This window comes from Oncorhynchus keta, chromosome 23 (assembly GCF_023373465.1).
Source record: "Oncorhynchus keta strain PuntledgeMale-10-30-2019 chromosome 23, Oket_V2, whole genome shotgun sequence".
NCBI classification, from domain to species: domain Eukaryota; kingdom Metazoa; phylum Chordata; class Actinopteri; order Salmoniformes; family Salmonidae; genus Oncorhynchus; species Oncorhynchus keta.
In genome coordinates, this window is record NC_068443.1 from 44268174 (window position 1) to 44290490 (window position 22317).

Below are 22317 nucleotides of genomic sequence, written 5' to 3' on the forward strand. Positions count from 1 at the left end.
TACACAGCCTGGAGGTGTCCTGTTGAAAAAAATATGGTAGCCCTACTAAGCACAAAGCAGATGGGAAGCAGAATGCTGTGGTAGCCATGCTGGTTAAGTGTGCCTTAAATTCCAAGTAAATATCTGACTGTGTCACCAGCAAAGCAGCCCCACACCATCACACCTCCTCCTCCATGCTTCACAGTGGGAACCACGCATGTGGAGATCATCCGTTCGCCTACTCTGTGTCTCACAAAGACACGGCGGTTGGAACCAAAAATCTCACATTTGGACTCATCAGACCAAAGGACAGATTTCCACCAGGCTAATGTCCATTGCTTATGTTTCTTGACCCATGCAAGTCTCTTCTTCTTATTAGTGTCCTTTTGTAGTGGTTTCTTTGCAACAATTCAACTATAAAGGCCTGATTCACGCAGTCTCCTCTGAACAGTTGATGTTGAGATGTGTCTGTTACTTGAATTCTGTGAAGCAGTTATTTGGGCTGCAATCTGAGGTGCCATTAACTCTATTGAACTCTGCAGCAGAGGTAACTCTGGGTCTTCCTCTCCTATGGCGGTGAGGTGCCATTAACTCTATTGAACATATCCTCTGCAGCAGAGGTAACTCTGGGTCTTCCTCTCCTATGGCGGTGAGGTGCCATTAACTCTAATGATGTCATAACTTCCACCGAAGTTGTTCCCATCTCATAATTATGGTCCTTATTTAACCCTCTGGTTTCCCTTTCTGTTTTGTGCGTGATTGTCTTTCGTGTGTTTGGAGTTCGAGTCCTGTTTTGTCCTTGTTTTATAATGGGATTTTTTGTTCCGTTCTTGGATTGGGTAAATAGAGTGGTTTACCTCTTACCTGTGTCCTAATGTTTAGTAGGTTAGCAGTAAAACCTTGAAACAGCCCTAGCTTTCACAAGAAGTCAGTGTAGAGAGGCTAGCACTGGAGTAACATGATCTAAATTTATACGATTTAACATAATCTTAATATAATATGGTCGTACACTACACCACAGACCAGTAGAGTAGAAGTCAGTACAGTACAGTACAGTACAGTACATTATAGTGTGCTCTACTGTGTACTCTACTGTAATGTATTGTACTATACTCTACTTTCTTTACTGTACTGTGTTCTTCTGTGTTGTGCTGTACTGTGCTGTCCAAGCTTGTGAACCCAACTGTGGTTTGTGACTACTATGATTTCCCATTGTATCCAATTCTATTGCAGAAATTCCAATTCGGTCATGGAATTTCAAGTTTTAATCAGTAATTCATCAGCAAATTTGATGTCAGTAAATCAACTGTAACTAATTGAGGTCTACCTTACCTAGGTCTACCTTTACTTTTTACTTCTGTGAAATGCAATTATCCTCCCTACTCATGAGGGAGAGAAATTATATATCTTAAAGATATGTGTGTTTTTGAGAACATAATTTCAAGGGTAATGTTCCTTAAACTTAGGCAACGAAATATTAGTGTATATGTATATCATTTCTAACAAAATATATACTCTTAGCTTTCAATTGACACCCAATTTGACATGCTCCTATTAACTTGACCAGAGAGAGAGAGAGAGAGAGGAGGGCCTACAGCAGCACCTAGATATTCTGCATAGATACTGCCAGAGCTGGGCCCTGACAGTAAATCTCAGTAATACAAAAATAATGGTGTTCTAAAAAAGGTACAATTGCCAGGACTACAAATATAAATTCCATCTAGACACCGTTGCCCCAGAGCACACTGAAAACTATACATACCTCAGCCTAAACATCAGCACCACAGTTAACTTCCACAAAGCTGTGAACGAGCTGAGAGAGAAGACCTATGCCATCAAAAGGAACACAAAATTTGACATACCAATTAGGATCTGACTAAAAATATTTGAATCAGTTATAGAACCCATTGCCCTTTATGGTTGTGAGGTCTGAGGTCCACTCACCAACAAAGAATTTACAGTGGAACAAACACCACATTGAGACTCTGCATGCAGAATTCTGCAAAAATATATTATCTGTGTACAACATAAAACACCAAATAATGCATGAATTAGGCCAATACCCACCAATCGAAAAGAGCCGGTTAATTCTACAATCACCGAAAAGGAAGCGATTCCCAAACCTTCCACAACAAAGCCATCACCTACAGAGAGTGAACCTTGAGAAGAGTCCTCTAAACAAGCTGGTCCTGGAGCTCTGTTCATGAGCACAAACAGACCCCACAGAGCCCCAGGAAAGCAACACAATTAGACCCAACCAAATCAATGCTGTTCATCGACTACAGCTCAGCATTCAACACCATAGTACCCTCCAAGCTCATCATCATTAAGCTTGAGGCCCTGGGTCTTAATCCCGCCCTGTGCAATTGGGTCCAGGGCTTCCTGACAGGCTGCCCCCAGGTGGTGAAGGTAGGAAACAACATCTCCACTTTGCTGATCCTCAACACTGGAGCCCCACAAGGGTGCGTGCTCAGCCCCCTCCTGTACTCCCCGTTCACCCATAACTGCGTGGTCATGCACGCCTCCAACTCAATCATCAAGTTTGCAGATGACACAACAGTAGTTGGCTTGATTACCAACAACAATGAGACAGCCTACAGGGAGGAGGTGAGGGCACTCGGAGTGTGGTGTCAGGAAAACAACCTCTCACTCAACGTCAACTTAACAAAGGAGATGATCATGGACTTCAGGAAACAACAGAGGGAGCACCCCTCTATCCACATCGACGGGGCAGCAGTGGAGAAGGTGGAAAGTTCCTAGGCGTACACATCGCAGACAAACTGAAATGGTCCACCCACACAAAGAGTGTGGTGAAGAAGGCGCACTCGCTAACTTTTATCATTGCACAATTGAGAGCATCCTGTCGGGCTGTATCACCGCCTGGTACAGCAATTTCACCACCCACAACCGTAAGGCTCTCCAAAGGGTGGTGCGGTCTGCAATATGCATCACCTGCGGCAAACTACCTTCCCTTTAGGACACTACAGCACCCAATGTCACAGGGAGGCCAAAAAGATTATCAAGGACAACAACCACCCGAGCCACTGCCTGTTCACCCCGCTACCATCCAGAAGGTGAGGTCAGAACAGGTGCATCAAATCTGGGACCGAGAGACTGAAAAACAGCTTCTATCTCAAGGCCATCAGACTGTTAAACAGCCATCATTGACACAGAGAGGCTGCTGCCTACATACAGACTCTAAATCATTGGCCACTTTAAAACCTCTCGGGTACGTGGGATGGTAGACCCCCACCTGGCCAACATCCAGTGAAATTGCAGAGCGCGAAATTCAAACTACAGAATTGTAAATATTTAATATTCTTTAAAATACACATGCAATATGTCAAATTAAAGCTTGACTTCTCGTTAATCCAGCCACGGTGTCAGATTTCAAGAAGGCTTTACGGCGAAAGCAAATCATGCGATTATCTGAGGACAGACCATGCGATTATTAGGTCTTTGTGAGCTATACTCAGCCTTGTCCAAGGGTAGTAAGTTCGTGGTTGAAGATATCCCTCTAGTGGTGTGGGGGCTGTGCTTTGGCAAAGTAGGTGGGGTTATATCCTTCCTGTTAGGCCCTGTCCGGGGGTGTCCTCAGACGGGGCCACAGTGTCTCCCGACCCCTCCTGTCTCAGCCTCCAGTAATTATGCTGCAATAATGTATGTGTCGGGGGGATAGGATCAGTCTGTTATGTCTTATCTGGTTTACTTTGTGAATTTGGTTCCTCTCTAGGTTTCTATCGAGGTTCCTGCCTTTCTAGGGAGTTTTTCCTCTTCTCTCAGAGGACCTGAGCCTTAGGACCATGCCTCAGGACTACCTGGCCTGATGACTCCTTGCTATCCCCAGTCCACCTGGTCGTGCTGCGGCTCCAGTTTCAACTGTTCGGCCTGCGGTTTTGGAACTGTGACCTGTTCACCAGACGTGCTACCTTGTCCTGGACATGCTGTTTTCGACTCTCCCTCTCTACCGCGCCTGCTGAACTCTGAATGATCGGCTATGAAAAGCCAACTGACATTTACTCCTGAGGTGCTGACCTGTTGCACCTTCTACAACCACTGTGGTTATTATTATTTGACCCTGCTGGTCTTCTATGAACGTTTAAACATCTTGGCCATATACTGTTATAATCTCCATCCGGCACAGCCAGAAGAGGACTGGCCACCACTTAGAGCCTGGTTGCTCTCTAGGTTTCTTCCTAGGTTCCCGTTTTTCTAGAGAGTTTTTCCTAGCCACCGTGCTTCTACATCTGCATTGCTTGCTGTTTGATGTTTTAGGCTGGGTTTCTGTATAGCACTTTGTGACACCGGCTGATGTAAAAAGGGCTTTATAAATACATTTGATTTAAATTTTATTTATTCTCTGGCTGTCTCCATAGGAGAACCCTTTGGTTCCAGGTCGAACCCTTTTTGTTCCAGGTAGAACTATTTTGGGTTCCATGTAGAACCCTTTCCACACAGGGTTCTACATGGAAGTTGAACTGGTTCTACATATAACCAAAAAGGGTTCTTCTAAGGGGATGGCCAAAGAACCCTTTTGGAACCCTTTTTACTAAGTGCGTACAGCACAAACAGGTTTGGGACCAAGTTAATATGATGTTGAGGGTTAAATAAAGGGTTAAAGGGTTGAGGGTTGAGGGTTAAATAAATACGAGATGGAGGCTCAGTTTTGTGGGATTTGCTGGTCTCGACATCGTTTCGAGATTATGGACTACATAATCTGTGTAATGTGCCAAAAATGTGCCAAATAGCATGCTATCTGTGAGGAGTTCAACCAACCTCATTACTCTAATGTGGTATGTGGTGGAAAACGATGGGCGCCTGGAGATGAAATACCCTGTATGTTATATCATTTAAAAAAAATTCTACAGAGCTCTATCCTTTGTTTCCTACCTAGGGAAACCTTCACTGGTCTGGGATCAGAATTTTGGAGTACAGATGAACAAAGAAAAAAGGGATGGGGCTCGGTTTGAAGATAGAGATGCAGCTTTCATGACGTGGCCCTTTCTGGTTATAGATCGTGGCATCCCCCTCTCTCTCTCCTACACCCAGGTTCTGTTATCTCAGGTTGTAAATTCCTGGAGGAGACTCTCTTCCCTGGCCATGCAGAACGATTGTAACAGTACAACAAAGCAACTCCTTCTACATCACAGAACTTCAGAACTGAACAATATCCATGTTCAGTTCTCAACATTATCCATGTTTTGGAGAAGCCAGCTACGACCCGGTCCGTTTTGTTTCATATTTGTGACCTCATGAAAGACAGTACAGCCACATTACCATAGCTCTGTTTATACACGTGCCTGCATTATGAGGTTTGTGTCTAATTATTGTATAAAATGAATGAGTAAAGATGAAACTATTTGTGAAATGATGTAATGCTATGTTAAACCGTTACTGTGAGAGAATTGTGTTCCCTTTAAAGTTTAACTAAGTCATTGGCCCGCTCCCATGAGCACCGACATGATCTGGCTCATGCGACAGCCCTTTCCTATTGTTATGAATAAAACCCCTTCCTGAAGAAATCCTCTTCAGACCACATGTACCTCGATGAACACCGGGGGGCACAGGTTGAGTTCAGACCACAAAACCTCAGTATAAGCTAAGGTTGCAATGGCTGTTGAATTCCATACCAGGTGGAGCATTGGCTACATGGCGGGAAATGGTTCAACTCTGAGACTATCGATCCTGACAGAATAAGAGCAAATCTTAGATACTATTTACTAGTTTGCAGCTAGAAATTATGTCAACCTGGGATGCGAAGACCTACAACTGCCGAAACATCTCTATCTATAAAGAACATTTCTGAATGGCACTCTGAAGTGTCCAATCTAACCATGAAAGACTTCAGGGAAGCAGAGAGGCGCTGGGATGAACTTTCCAACAGAGATCACGACGACACACTGGGTGTAAATATATATTGATTGCAATTATTCCCGAATGAGTGAGCATTCAAGTGCAAAGGATTAGCATTTCAATGAATATACTTATCAACTGTGTAGCGACTCCTTCTGATCTTTCCCGCCTTTTCAGTCCACACCCACTTGCCTTTGTCCACCAATCATATCGGCTCAGCCCACTAGGGAACCTCCCTTATCATTTCCTTGTAACCATATCTACTGTGTTGTTTGTTTTTGCAATCCTGTGATTATTTAGTTAGTTGGCAAATAAATGATTAAGACAATTGATGTATGGATGATTCATAGTAAAGGCTGGGTTTGTGCAGATAACCAACAATTTACTACGTTTGGGATGAGACTGACATGAAGTAAAGAATAATTCATTAATTAGAAGACTAATTGATCAGTTATTAAAATATCTGAAGAGTTATATTAGGAAAATTATAACTTTGTAATCTGAAGATTTTCCTTGGTGGCCCGACTTCCTAGTTAATTACATTTACATGATTAGTTTAATCACGAAATAATAATGACAGAAAATTGATTTGATAAAATAACACAACACAGCCATGATTTAGTGTAGTTCAGTGGCGTGTATTCATGGATGCCAAGGGAAGCCCCCCCCCCCCAAAAATGGACAAAACATTTGACAAAATAAAAAACTATCTTTTGTCTTTTTCTCATAATTTTCCTTAAATTCACACTGGAGAAACCCTCCGTACGAGTGAAACCCTCCGTACGAGTGAAACCCTCCGTACGAGAGAAACCCTCCGTACGAGTGAAACCCTCCGTACGAGAGAAACCCTCCGTACGAGTGAAACCCTCCGTACGAGAGAAACCCTCCGTACGAGTGAAACCCTCCGTACGAGAGAAACCCTCCGTACGAGAGAAACCCTCCGTACGAGAGAAACCCTCCGTACGAGAGAAACCCTCCGTACGAGAGAAACCCTCCGTACGAGAGAAACCCTCCGTACGAGAGAAACCCTCCGTACGAGAGAAACCCTCCGTACGAGAGAAACCCTCCGTACGAGTGAAACCCTCCGTACGAGAGAAACCCTCCGTACGAGTGAAACCCTCCGTACGAGAGAAACCCTCCGTACGAGAGAAACCCTCCGTACGAGAGAAACCCTCCGTACGAGTGAAACCCTCCGTACGAGTGTAGCATATAACTCAATAACAAGGGAACGCACACACACACACATCATTTATAGCTTACGTTGTATTGGACTAAATCGTATTTGGTATCTTTAAGTTGTCATTTTAATAGACGAAGCGTAGGTGATTTGATGATGTTGGAATGTTGAAGTTGAAATGGTGAAAACTGATAACTCTCCGTGGTTATAAATCACACACACACACACACACACACACACACACACACACACACACACACACACACACACACACACACACACACACACACACACACACACACACACTTGTATAAGTCACCTTGTGGGGACACTATTCAGTCCCATTCAAAATCCCCTCTTGCCACTCCGATCCCTTTAGCGGGATCATTTTCGTCTATATCCGATGAATTGCAGAGCGTCAAATTCAAATTAAATGACTAAAAATATTTAATTTTCATGAAATCACAAGTGCAATACGCCAAAACACATCTTAATTTGTTGTTAATCCAGCCGGCGTGTCAGATTTCAAAAGGGCTTTACGGTGAAAGCAAACCATGCGATTACGTGAGGACAGCTCTCAGCAGACAAAACAATACAAACAGCTAGCAGCAAAGTAGATTGGTCAAGAAAGTCAGAAAAGCAAAAAAATTAATCACTTACCTTTGATGAGCTTCGTATGTTTGCACTCACGAGACTCCCAGTTACACAATAAATGTTTGTTTTGTTCGATAAAGATTCTCTTTATATCCAAAAAACTCCATTTGGTTGGCGCGTTTTGTTCAGTAATCCACAGACTCATGCGGTCACGACTGGCAGACGTGACCGCATATAGCAGAGAGAAACAAAAGGTCTCGCTCCCGGCGCGTGCACAAATCTGCGGACATCTGGCTATCCACTGCTGCGATGTGATCATTCTTGCTCATTTTTCAGAATAACGTCTAAAGACTGTTCAAAGGGACCACAAGGTGTGTGGAAGCCATAGGGAAAGGAATCTGGATGATATCCCTTTAAATGGAGGATAGACTTGCAATGGAAAATAGTAGTTTCAGAAAAACAGCACTTCCTGGATGGATTTTCCTCAGGTTTTCGTCTGCTATATCAGTTCTGTTATACTCACAGACTATATTTAGACCGTTTTGGAAAATTCAGAGTGTTTTCTATCCTAATCTGCCACTTATGTGCATATTCTAGTTTCTGGGCCTGAGAAATAGGCAGTTTACTTTGGGCACGTTTTTCATCCAAACATCAAATACTGTCCCCTAGCCTAAAGAGGTTTTAAACCCTAACCCTTACTCTAACCTTGGCAGTAACCTTAACCCTAACATTAACCCTAACCGTAAACCCCCTAGAAATAGCATTTGACCTCGTGAGGACTAACAAAATGTCCCCAGTTGGTCAAATTTTTGTTAATTTACAATTGAAATGTTGAAGTTAAAATGATGCTGGAATGGTGGAGGCAGCTCCTGTTTTCTTTGCGACTGGTGATAACTCTACGTGGCTCTAAATCAGTAGTTGTTTAGTAGTCCATAAATGTTAACTTGCTTGACCATGCTGTAGGTCATGTAACTGTTTGTTAAATGCAATATGCTTTGTTCACTGGACAGATGTTGCTCTCCGGTTTTGTGATGAAACACGTTGTTGAGTTCATTCTACTGCTGTGTGACTGTCTTCTTATTGTCTCTGCCCTATGCTTATATATTATGGTGGCATATGAACTAACAGGTTGAAGAGCAAACAATGCAATTATTACATCACATAGGCTGCAATAAGTTGTTTTTCCTTTGCTTGTCTTCCCTAGTGAATTTACTTACACATCCCTACTGTTTTAGTTTGTGGGGAATTTGTTTCTTTTTCATAGCTCATTTCAGTAGCTCAAACCGTAGCTCTATTCAGTTATTTTCTGTTTTTCCCCAAGATCTTTCTATTTCGTCACAAAACTCTTCTTCTAACGAGTTACTCTATCACTCACAGAGAACCAATTTATGTCTGATTTCGGTCCGATTTCTATGTGTGAAACAAAGGTCAACAAAAGGTCACGAGAAGCCTAAAAAATGCAATAACTCTGAGGGCACAAACTGGTTGAATCAACATTGTTTCAACGTAATTTGTCAACATATTGTGACGTGGAAAATACATTGGATTTGAAAAAGTAATCAACAACAGATTTTATGTACAAATTCAGCATATTTGTGTTTTTTCTATGTTAAAAATGGGTTCATTTTAAGGTTGTTTTAAGGTTACATTTCAACCACAGAATTATGTCATCGTGTTATATGTTATAAAAACCCCAATAGGCTGGGCAGCACCTTCTACTGGAGAGTTTATCTACAGCTGTCCATTTGGTCTCTCCATCTGCAGACGTGAATCCAACATAGCAATTATTAGTTTGTGGACAAACTGGATATTGAATTGTTTTTGGTTGTCAACGCAACCAAATATAATTTGAAGGATATATATCTTCTGCTCATTGGGAATTCAACAAACTTTATTTTTAAATGGGTGACTACAGATTGAAATCTTAATGATCAATGTCTCAACCAAATATTATCCAAATATAGTCTGTGGTCCTTCTGTAGCTCAGTTGGTAGAGCATGGCGCTTGTAACGCCAGGGTAGTGGGTTCGATTCCCGGGACCACCCATACGTAGAATGTATGCACACATGACTGTAAGTCGCTTTGGATAAAAGCGTCCGCTAAATGGCATATATTATCCCAATGTCCATGTTGAAATCATGTGGTGTAGCCCCTTTCTCTGTAAACACACCAAAATGGGATTCTGACATTGGTGACTGGTGCCCAGTTTTTGGCCACACCATTTGTGGATGAGATTGTCTCGCTGTTCATGGGGGAACAAAATATCAAATGTAATTGAATGATAATCCTAATCCTAATCCTAATCCTAAACGGAAATTTGTATGTAATCCAGAGGTCTCTGTTCCAAATGAAGAGACTGGCTCCAATCCAGTCTGCTGCTTTGGTAGTCTTTGATGAAAATAGATCAACAAAATGTCTATTATTGTCATGCATGGAAAATGTGATGATGTTGTGTTGTATTTTGTGATGTAGATGTGGGAGTGTTTTAGGTCAGTAAAAGCTTAATGAAGAGGTTATATTGTCTGGTTTCCCGGAAACAGATTGAGCCTAGTCCTGAACTATAAAGGACTGCCAATGGAGAATCTCTTATCGAAATAGCCTTTTGTCAACAGTTGTCTTTTTGAGCCTATAAATCCACAACACAAAACCATCTTCCTTCCTAAGTATAATGATGTGGGCAAATATGGGTCAATAGGGTCTTAAATCATTGATACAGGAAGTGTAAACATGCAGCATCCCACAAATTGAAATGAATGTAAAAAAGCATGATGCTATTACACATGTGCATTTAAAGTATCACTTTTTTAATGTTTATAAACAAAGTGCATATAAATGTAACAATTCAAAATGAATACAATCTGAACAACATAATAATAGAATATTGCACCATATCAAAGAAAAATAAATAACAATGTGCAAATCTGCAGCATCCCACTTAAAACATTAAACTGGTCCCTCTTTTCTCTCTCTTCTTTATTGCCATGTTATAACCAGCAGCACACAGCAATGCTGACCATATTCTGCTTTTATGAGAGACTTGCATTCAGAAATGCAAGCTGCCTCACTTTCGAAGGGCTGATGCGGTTTCTTCTCTCAGTAATTATTTGTCCTGTTTTTGAGAAGACTCTCTCAGAGGGAACGGATGAGACCACTATGCAGAGTCTCCCTGTCATGACTTTAGTAAGCCGTCGGTAGACATAGGCCTTGTTCTTCCACCAGCTCAACTCACATGCAAATGTTTAATTGCATTCTTTTTCACAACAAACCAAAGCATTTTTAAATACATTGTGCTTAAGGTAGAGTATGATTTCATTTAATAATTTAATTAGAATTGTTTTAACACCAATCATAGTCAAACTATCGCAAACTGTTTTGACTTGAAAAAATACAAAACATATTTTTTAAAGAGCCGTTTGGGAACCAAAAGAGCCGACTCTTTTTGGTGAGCTGAGCCGAACGAGCCGACTCACTGAAAAGATCCGGAACGCCCATCACCAGCACGCAACGGTTGCATGTTTTGGCTAAATTACATCTCAGCTACTGCCGACAAGGACTAAATTGATTAGGCTGCCTCAGTTGAGAGGTTGACTTATGATTCTTAAAAAGTTATTTCACTCAAACCTAACTCTTTATCACTTCTGGTAGACTAGTGAAAAAGTACATACATTCTGCTCTGTTTCTCCATGTCTTTGAAAAGCACAAATGGATGGCATGGGAATCTTGCTGGCTTTTAGGCTCTTAACCTTTATAACACGTGTCTGCCTGCACAGCAAAATAGTAGAATATCATTTTTCGAGGGATAAAAACACAACTGTGTGCAGTACTTGTTATGAAATGTCATAAAATATTCATGTTGCCGCGTCTTCTCAAAAGAGCGTGTCGGGTTAACGACGTCTCACGGTGACTCGGGCTGTAATTCTCGTTCATTTCCGGAGGGCGCGTCAGCGGACGAGTCGCATAGAGCGCGCTGTCTCTTCTGGGGTTGGGACAACCGAAGCTCCATTCATTCTACCCTCCGAAAAAAAGATATCCCCCGAGCGCAATGCTGCTGCAATTTTTGAAACAAATACTATTTACAATTGTGTAAATATCGGAAAACATGACCCGGGCTCATTGCAGAATTAATACGTTAGTTTGTGATAGTAATTTGTCTGGTTTGAGAAACGCCGATCGTTGACTAATGGTCCGGGACCTCTCTTCGCCGATGGGGTAGCAGCTAGCTGGATACGAAAACAGCGTCAACTCCGTGAGCAAGGGACAGCCTGTCCACGCCTTCTGTGGTGAAAAGGTTCAGCAACCAAGTGCTGAACTAGCCTTTTCGACTTCAACAATCCTCCCTGTTTGACTGAATTATGTACCAGGTGCAGGTAAGCTTACGATCTTAAAAGCAGTTCTCACAAAAAGCCAGTTTTTCACGCCATAATGGCACGTGTAGGCTACATAACCTAGTAAAAAAACTGTGATTCTATAGCCTACAGACTGCTTGAAGACATCATATGGAAGTAAAATGAATTACTATAAAAAAAAATTGTGCGGACATAAGATGAATGACGATAGAAATTAAGTAGTTTTTTTGCAAGAGTAATAACATTTAACACACCGAGTGTACTAAACATTAGGAACATCTGCTCTTTCCATGAGACTGACCAGGTGAAAGCTATGATCCCTTATTGATGTCACTTGTTAAATCCATTTCGATCAGTGTAGATGAAGGGGAGGAGACCTGTTAAAGAGGGTTTAACCCTTGAGACAATTGAGAAATGGATTGTGTCTGTGTGCCATTCAGAGGTTGAATGGGCAAGACGAGATTTGTGTCTTTGAACGGGGTATGGTAGTAGGTGCCAGGCGCATTGGTTTAAGTGAGTCAAGAACTGCAACGCTGCTGGGTTGTTCATGCTCAACAGTTTCTCTTGTGTATCAAGAATGGTCCACCACCCAAAGGACATTCAGCCAATTTGACACAACTATGGGAAGCTTTGGAGTTAACATGGGCCAGCATCCCTGTGGAAGTCTTGACACTTTGTAGAGTCCATGCCCGACCAATTTAGGCTGTTCTGAGGGCAAAGGGGGCTGCAAACTCAATTATTAGGAAGGTGTTAATGTTTTGTACACCGTCTATACGAACCAGCCAGGGAATGCCTACAACCATTACTTCAATGAGTGAGACCAATTTATATTTTAATGATTTTAAACTTCAGTTTATCTTGCCGTTTTCTTTATTGAGAGTGAGTCGTTCTTTGGTTTCTATTAGTGGACCACTTATCGACATCTAAGCTATCATGACTGTGCCTGCTGAAAGCACATTTTAGGACTCCCCCTTACAGTGCATTCGTGAAGTATTCAGACCCCTTGACTTTTTCCACATTTTGTTATGTTACAGCCTTATTCTAAAATGGATTAAAAAAAAAATCCCCCCTCAATCTACACACTACCCAATAACAACAAAGCAAAGCAAAAACTGGTTTTTAGAAATGTTTACTAATTTATAAAAATACAAAGCTGAAATATCACATTTACATAAGTATTCAGATCCTTTACTCAGTACTTTGTTGAAGCACCTTTGGCAGTGATTACAGCATTGAGTTTTCTTGGTTATGATGCTACAAGCTTGGTACACCTGTATTTGGGGAGTTTCTACCATTATTTTCTGCAGATCCTCTCAAGTGCTGTCAGGTTGGAGGTCGACTGATTAATCGAAATGGCCGATTAATTAGGGTCAATTTTCAAGTTTTCAAAACAATCGGTAATCAGAATTTTTGGACACCGATCATGGCCGATTACATTGCACTCCACAAGGAGACTGCGTGGCAGGCTGACTGTTACACGAGTGCAGCAAGGAGCCACGGTAAGGTGCTAGCTAGCATTAAACGTATCTTATAAAAAAACAATATTAACATAATCACCAGTTAACTACACATGGTTTGATATTACTAGTTTATCTATCTTGTCCTGCGTTGCATATAATCGATGCGGTGCCTGTTAATTTATCATTGAATCACAGCCTACTTCGCCAAACGGGTGATTTAAAAAGCACATTCGCGAAAAAAGCACTATTGTTGCACCAATGTGTACTTAACCATGAACATCAACGCCTTAATTAAAATCAATACCCAAGTGTAAATTTTTAAACCTGCATATTTAGTTAAAAGAAATTTAGGTTAGCAGGCAATATTAAACTAGGAAAATTGGGGCACTTCTCTTGCTTTCATTGCACGCAGAGTCAGGGTATATGCAGCAGTTTGGGTCGCCTGGCTCGTTGCAAACTAATTTGCTGGAATTCTACGCAATTATGACATGACTTTGAATGTTGTGCAATGCAACAGCACTATTTAGACTTATGGATGCCACCCGTTAGATAAAATGGGGAACGGTTCTGTATTTCACTGAAAGAATAAACGTTTTGTTTTCGAAATTATCGTTTCCGGATTTGACCATATTAATAACCTAAGGTTCGTATTTCTGTCTGTTATTATAATTGTCTTTGATTTGATAAAATCAATTTACCCTTAAATAAATAATGAAACATGTTCAATTTGGTTTAAATAATGCAAAAACAAAGTGTTGGAGAAGAAAGTAAAAGTGCAATATGTGCCATGTTAGAAAGCTGACGTTTAAGTTCCTTGCTCAGAACATGAGAACATATGAAAGCTGGTGGTTCCTTTTAACATGAGTCTTCAATATTCCCAGGTAAGAAGTTTAGGCTGTAGTTATTATAGGACTATTTCTCTCTATACCATTTGTATTTCATATACCTTTGACTATTGGATGTTTTTATAGGCACTTTAGTATTGCCAGTGTAACAGTATAGCTTCCGTCCCTCTCCTAGCCCCTACCTGGTCTCGAACCAGGAACACATCTAAAACAGCCAGCCTCGAAGCATCATCGCTCTGGATAAGAGCGTCTGCTAAATGACTTAAATGTAAATGTTATCCTTTGCTCCACAAATGCCGCGGCCCTTGCAGAGCAAGGGGAACAACTAATTCAAGGTCTCAGAGCGAGTGACGTTACCAATTGAAATGCTATTAGTGTGCACCCCGCTAACTAGCTAGCCAATTCACACCGGTTACACCAGCCTCATCTCAAGAGTTGATAGTCATAAATACTTCAATGCTTGAAGCACAACGAAGGCCTGCTATCAAACACATGAAAGTGCTGTTTGAATGAATGCCTACTGAATGAAGCCTGCTGCTGCCTACCACCGCTCAGTCAGACTGCTCTATCAAATCATAGATTTAATTTGAACATAATAACACACAGAAATATGAGCCCTAGGTCATTAATATGGTCGAATCCGGAAATGATCATTTAGATAAAATGTTTTATTCTTTCAGTTAAATACGGAACCGTTCCGTATTTTATCTAACGGGTGGCATCCCTAAATCTAAATATTGCTGTTACATTGTACAACCTTTCAATGTTATGTTATAATTATGTACAATTCTGGCAAATTAATTACGGTCTTTGTTAGGAATAAATGGCCTTCACACAGTTCGCAACGAGCCAGGAGGCCCAAACTGCTGCATGTACCCTTGACTCTGCTTGCACGGAACACAAGAGAGGTGACACAATTTCTCTAGTTAAAAGTCATGTTAGCAGGCAATATTAACTAAATATGCAGGTTTAAATATATATATACTTGTGTATTGATTTTAAAGAAAGGCATTGATGTTTATGTTTATTGGTGCAACGACAGTGCTTTTTTTCACGAATGCACTTGTTAAATCATCACCCGTTTGGCGAAGTATTATATGCAACTCATATTTACTGATGATGATATTTACTAGTTTAACTAGTGATTATGTTAAGGTTGATCGTTTTTTTTATAAGATAAGTTTAATGCTAGCTAGCAACTTACCTTGGCTTCTTGCTGCACTCGCGTAACAGGTAGTCAGCCTGCCACACAGGCTCCTCGTGGAGTGCAATGTAAGGCAGGTGGTTAGAGTGTTGGACTAGTAAAGCGTGATTCATCACTCCAGAGAAGTGGCAGGTAGCCTAGCGGTTAGAGCGTTGGACTAGTAACCAGAAGGTTGCAAGATCGAATCCCCGACCTGACGAGGTAAAAATCTGTCGTTCTGCCCCTGAACAAGGCAGTTAGCCTACGAATGGTGGGTTGTCATTGAAAATAAGAATGTGTTCTTAACTGACTTGCCTAGTTAAATAAAGGTAAAAATTAAATCGTCCACAATCGGTGTCCAAAAATGCAGATTATGAAAATCGGCTCTAATTTGTTGGACATTCCGATTTAATCGGTCAACCTCTAGAACAGACCGAGGCGTGCAGTACTACATAGAGCAATGACTACATGGAAATCTATTCCACATCAAGTAACTGATGCAAGCAGTAAAATTAGATTAAAAAAACAGATTAAAAAACACCTTATGGAACAGCGGGGACTGTGAAGTAACACAGACATTGGCACAGACAAATGTTAACATGATAACATACACACTTTACACACACATGGATTTAGTACTGTAGATATGTGGTAGGGGCTTGAGGGCACACAGTGTGTTCTGAATTCTGAATGTATTGTAATGTTTTAAAATTTATAAACTGCCTTAAATTTTGCTGGACCCCAGGAAGAGCAGCTAAAGCAGTAGCTAATGGGGATCCATAATAAGTACAAATACTCCTGCATTGTCGTGGCTGTGTGCTGAGGGTCGTTGTCCTGTTGGAAGGTGAACCGTCACCCTAGTCTGAGGTCCTGAGCTCCTCTGGAGCAGGTTTTCATCAAGGATCTCTCCGTTCATCTTTCCCTCGAGCCTGACTAGTCTCCCAGTCTCTCCCTCTGAAAAACATCCCCACAGCATCGTGCAGCCACCACCATGCTTCCTCCAGACGTGTCACTTTGCATTCAGGCCAAAGAGTTCAATCTTGGTTTCATCAGACCAAAGAACATTTTTCCTCATGGTCTGAGTCTTTAGGTGCCTGTTGGCACACTCCAAGTGGGCTGTCGTGCCTTTTACTGAGGGGTGGCTTCCATCTGGCCACTCTACCATAAATACCTGATTGGTGGTGTGCTGCAGAGATGGTTGTTCTTCTGGAAGGTTCTCCCCTCTCCACAGAGGAACTTTGAAGCGGTGCCAGTGACCATTGTGTTCTTGGTCACCTCCCTTCTCCCCTGATTGCTCAGCTCTAGGAAGTCTTGGTGGTTCCAGTTTTCTTCCATTGAAGAACGGAGGCCACTGTGTTCTGGGGACCTTCAGTGCTGCTGTGCCTGGACACAATCCTGTCTCGGAGCTCTACGGACAATTCCTTCCACCTCATGGCTTAGTTTTTCCCCTGACATGCACTGTCAACTGTGGGACTTTATAAAGACAGGTGTGTGTCTTTCCAAATCATGTCCAATCAATTGAATTTATCACAGGTGGACTCCAATCAAGTTGTAGAAACATCTCAAGGATGGCCAATTGAAATAGGATGCACCCGAGCTCAATTTTGAGTCTCATAGCAAAAGGTCCAAATACTTAAGTAAATAAGGTATTTCTGTTTTTTATTTTTAATACATATGTAAACAATTCTAAACCTGTTTTCTGTGTCATGATGGGATATTATGTGGAGATAGATTAAAACATAAAAAATAAAAACAATTTAGAATAAGGCTGTAAAAGTTTTTGTGCAAAAAGTTAAGCAACCCCTACATACTAATTTCATCTTCAAGTTGTCTTGCTGAAATGTTCTTAATCTTTCAAATGACTGCTCGATCCACACAGCAGACGTTGTGGGCTAGGTTAAGAATGCTGTGTTGCAAGTGTAGCGCTACATTTAGCGCTACAGATACTTCACTTTAAGCCTTTTAGATCCCTTTTTGTGCACTATGCGCTCTAATCTTTTAAAAGCATTTTTGCCAAGGCAAAGACTTAAACTAGATTAGAAATTATCTTGAGTAACGATCCCTGCCTGAATATGATGAAAAGGTTGGCAAATATGATAGGTTTGCAGCATTTGATTCATGCCTGTTGGAAGATTCCAAGGAAGTGCGTTTTTGTCACTATACATCATATGCTAGCCTCCTATATCGCAATGCTCCTAAAACCATGCTGATGCAAAAAAAGATGACGGGACACTATTTGGCAGGCATCAAGTTTTATCTCACGAACATGAGTACTCCATGCACAGTATATGCAAATCAGGGTGGAGGGGCAAATACACCTGAATACTGAGAAGAGACACTAAGTGAGAACCTTAATGTCAGATAAGTGGACAATCTGTACAATACTTAAAGTACCCCCCCCCCATGCAGTCTTTTTTTTTTTACATTTCATTTTTTAAATCGTCACTGTTCATGAAAATAACTCCAAATATATTTTTTATTATTTATATCCCTGAGCGTCCTTTTGCCATTTTTAAAATGCCCAGTCTGATCGTGTGGGCTTATTGATGGAACTGTAAATATTTACATACACAGACCTGATTGGTGGATAGGATCGTCTAGACCAGGAGTACTCAAATCTTACCACACGAGGTCCTGAGCTTGCTGGTTTTCTATTCTACCTGATAATTAATTGCACACAGCTGGTGTCCCTGGTTTAAATCAGTTCCTGATTAGAGCGGGGAACAATGGAAAAATGCAGTATCTCCGAGGTCCAGAGTTGAGTTTGAGCGGTGTAGACTTTACACAGTAATAGCGTCACTGCTATTAGCTTAAACGACTGACATTTGGACCAGCGATATCAACCCCATGAACATGCGGAGTCTGATAGCACAGTGTGTGGTGGAGGATTTCGTACTGAGGAAAGTCGTATTGCTCATGAATGTGCTGGTTGTCATACCACTGCTGCCATTTCAATGGCATTTGAGAACATGTTTGAAACATTTAAACCTGAACACACTAGCTAGCTCCATTCAAAACAACTGACTATTTTCATAAATCCACCACAATTTTTTTTTATCTTCGCTTATATTTAGCCAATATTGATCAGAGTTACCTTGTCCTATGGATATCTACACAGTTATACAATTGGCAAGGTGGTGTAGGCCTACACGAAACAGACCTTATTTTAAGTGAATCTAAAAATATCCTATGGAATAAATGAATGAAAGAACCGCATTTCAGATTTTGCTAGAAGGTGTCATGGGCATTATGACTCGCACTTTGGTAGTCAACTCTTACCATATCCATTATTAAAATAGGATTTCCTGCATATAGAAATTAGTTTGCTGATTGCAGAGAAAAGCAGAGCACCAGTGTGGGACTATTACATAGAATTGGCACCAGGGAAAGCAAGGCGTCTTATTTGTGATAAAGATGTAAGCATGGGGTAACTTTTAAATAAAAAAATACCACCAACCTGTGGAATCACCTTAAGAACACCCATCCAAAAGCCCATATGTATTATATTAAGTTAAAATAAGTGTTCATTGCTCATTCAGTATTGTTGCAATTGTCATTATTATAAAAATGTATATACAGTGGGAAGAACAAGTATTTGATACACTGCCGATTTTGCAGGTTTTCCTAATTACAAAGCATGTAGAGGTCTGTAATTTCTATCATAGGTACACTTCAACTGTGAGAGATGGAATCTAAAACAAAAATCCAGAAAATCACATTGTATGATTTTTAAGTAATTCATTTGCATTTTATTGCATGACATAAGTATTTGATCACCTACCAACCAGTAAGAATTCCGGCTCTCACAGACCTGTTAGTTTTTCTTTAAGAAGCCCTCCTGTTCTCCACTCAATAGCTGTATTAACTGCACCTGTTTGAACTCGTTACCTGTAAAAAAGACATGTGTACACACACTCAATCAAACAGACTCCAACCTCTCCACAATGGCCAAGACCAGAGAGCTGTGTAAGGACCTCGGGGATAAAACTGTAGACCTGCACAAGGCTGGGATGGGCTACAGGACAATAGGCAAGCAGGGTAGCCTAGTGGTTAGAGCATTGGACTAGTAACCGAAAGGTTGCAAGTTCAAATCCCCGAGCTGACAAGGCACAAAATCTGTCGTTCTGCCCCTGAACAGGCAGTTAACCCACTGTTCCTAGGCTGTCATTGAAAATAAGAATTTGTTCTTAACCGACTTGCCTAGTAAAATAAAGGTAAAAAAAAGCAGCTTTGTGAGAAGACAACAACTGTTGGCACAATTATTAGAAAATGGAAGAAGTTCAAGATGACAGTCAATCACCCTCGGTCTGGGGCTCCATGCAAGATCTCACCTCGTGGGGCATCTATGATCATGAGGTAGGTGAGGGATCAGCCCAGAACGACACGGCAGAACCTGGTCAATGACCTGAAGAGAGCTGGGACCACAGTCTCAAAGAGAACTATTAGCAACACACTACGCCGTCATGGATTAAAATCCTGCAGCGCACGCAAGGTCCCCCTGCTCAAGCCAGCGCATGTCCAGGCCCGTCTGAAGTTTGCCAATGACCATCTGGATGATCCAGAGGAGGAATGGGAGAAGGTCATGTGGTCTGATGAGACAAAAATAGAGCTTTTTGGTCTAAACTCCATTGGCTGTGTTTGGAGGAAGAAGGATGAGTACAACCCCAAGAACACCATCCCAACCGTGAAGCATGGAGGTGGAAACATCATTCTTTGGGGATGCTTTTCTGCAAAGGGGACAGGACGACTGCACCGTATTGAGGGGAGGAAGGATGGGGCCATGTATCGCGAGATCTTGGCCAACAACCTTCCCTCAGTAAGAGCATTGAAGATGGGTTGTGGCTGGGTCTTCCAGCATGACAACGACCCGAAACACACAGCCAGGGCAACTAAGGAGTGGCTCCGTAAGAAGCATCTCAAGGTCCTGGAGAGGCCTAGCCAGTCTCCAGACCTGAACCCAATAGAAAATCTTTGAAGGAAGCTGAAAGTCTGTATTGCCCAGCGACAGCCCCAAAACTTGCAGGAGCTGGAGAAGGTCTGTATGGAGGAGTGGGCCAAAATCCCTGCTGCAGTGTGTGCAAACCTGGTCAAGAACTCCAGGAAATTTATGATCTGTAGTTACAAAGGTTTCTGTACCAAATATTAAGTTCTGCTTTTCTGATGTATCAAATACTTATGTCATGCAATAAAATGCAAATTAATTACTTAAAAATCATACAATGTGATTTTCTGGATTTTTGTTTTTTTTATTCCGTCTCTCACAGTTGAAGTGTACCTATGATAAAAATTACAGACCTCTACATGCTTTGTAAGTAGGAAACACTGCCGATTTTTGCAGGTCATCAAATACTTGTTCTCCCCACTGTGTGTGTGTGTGTGTGTGTGTGTGTGTGTGTGTGTGTGTGTGTGTGTGTGTGTATATATAATTTTAAAATCGCCCGATTAATCGGTATCTGCTTTTTTTTGTCCTCCAATTATCGATATCGGCGTTGAAAAATCATAAGTCTGTCCGACCTCTAATTGAAATGCCTGCTCAACAAAGCGATTCGGTGGCATTCTGTCTTTACTGTGTCGCCACCATGCTCGATGCTAGGTACATGGACTGCTACTTCGATGCAGACAAACAGGGTTTACGGAAATGTTACATACACAGCTGGACAATATGGAAACAGACACAGTGGCCGTGTGCACCGAGGAAGACAGGCCACGGACAGAGGGAGCTGAAACTTCACTGCCTGACTTGTATGATGAAATCCTGGTTGAGAATGAAATGACTGTTTACTGGTTACTCATGTCTTTAATGAAACAAATGACGATACATGAAATAACTAAATAAATACAAAAACAACAAACAGACCGTGAAAACCTATTACAGCCTATCTGGTGAACACTACAAAGAGACGGGAACAATCACCCTCGAAATACACAGTGAAACCCAGGCTACCTAAATACTGTTCCCTATCAGAGACAACAAGAATCACCTGACTCTGATTGAGAACCGCCTCAGGCAGCCAAGCCTAAACTAGACACACCCCTAATCAACCACAATCCCAATGCCTACAAAAACCCCAATACGACAACACAATAAACCCATGTCACACCCTGGCCTGAACAAATATATAACGAAAACACAAAATACAATGACCAAGGCGTGACAACAAGACCTAGAATTGCCTTATGTGAATCACAGAAAAAAAGGTTCACTGTTATAAGCTAACTTTTTTTTTTTGATGAATTTAAGCAAAATCCCAGGGCTTAACTTCCCATGGAAACTTTTCCGGAAAGTTTCCGACCCTTTGCAACCCTACACGCATGGCTATATGTCATGTAGGTCTGACCGATCGCTATTATATACACATAGAAGTCTGTCTCTCTGTCATCTCTAATGGAAGAAGCATTGGCTGCGTACTTGTCCATTTCCGTCAATGTCAAATTCGGGCCTTCGAGGGTTGGTGATGTATAGAGTGCGCTGTTAAAATTAAGTGCTTTGTAAGAGAAACAACTTGAAGGAGACGAAACCTTAACTATGCTGGAGTTTTGAAACTCATCATCCTGAGATGTTTTGAAACATTAAATGGTTTCTTGTAACACTACGAAATCAAGTTTTGTGCAACACCTTGCCAGGGACTGGGGGCAATAACAGAAACAATTTTAAATGCCCTTTTTGTGTTTTCGAGTTCCATTTTAGTACAGAATTAGATCCCTTTTTCTGAAGTGTCTTCATGATTGATGTTTTATGTATTTGATCATTTGTCATTTTTAGCTGGTATTGTCAAGCACAGTGTTCAAACCACCGGCAGTAACTGGAGGTTGAACTTCAAGATTTGATGCCTCTTCCGTTGACAATCCTGAATGGGTGCTGTCCTCATTTAACTGCAAT

At 41.4% G+C, this 22317-nt stretch overlaps 2 protein-coding genes across 6 annotated transcripts in view; one reads left to right on the forward strand and one right to left on the reverse strand.

The window, feature by feature from the left end:
* phb2a (prohibitin 2a) overlaps window positions 1–22317 on the reverse strand; it is a 158108-nt gene that overhangs the window by 66929 nt on the left and 68862 nt on the right. The gene's annotated exons all lie outside the window — the stretch shown is intronic.
* pex5lb (peroxisomal biogenesis factor 5-like b) overlaps window positions 11360–22317 on the forward strand; it is a 272913-nt gene continuing 261955 nt past the window's right edge. For 2 of the 4 annotated variants that reach the window (XM_035800646.2, XM_035800648.2), the window contains exon 1: window positions 11360–11970. In XM_035800646.2, the coding sequence (XP_035656539.2) occupies window positions 11956–11970 (15 nt within the window). In that variant the 5' untranslated portion in view covers window positions 11360–11955. The remainder of the gene's footprint in view (window positions 11971–22317) is intronic. The other 2 variants (XM_035800645.2, XM_035800647.2) reach the window with 2 other exon arrangements.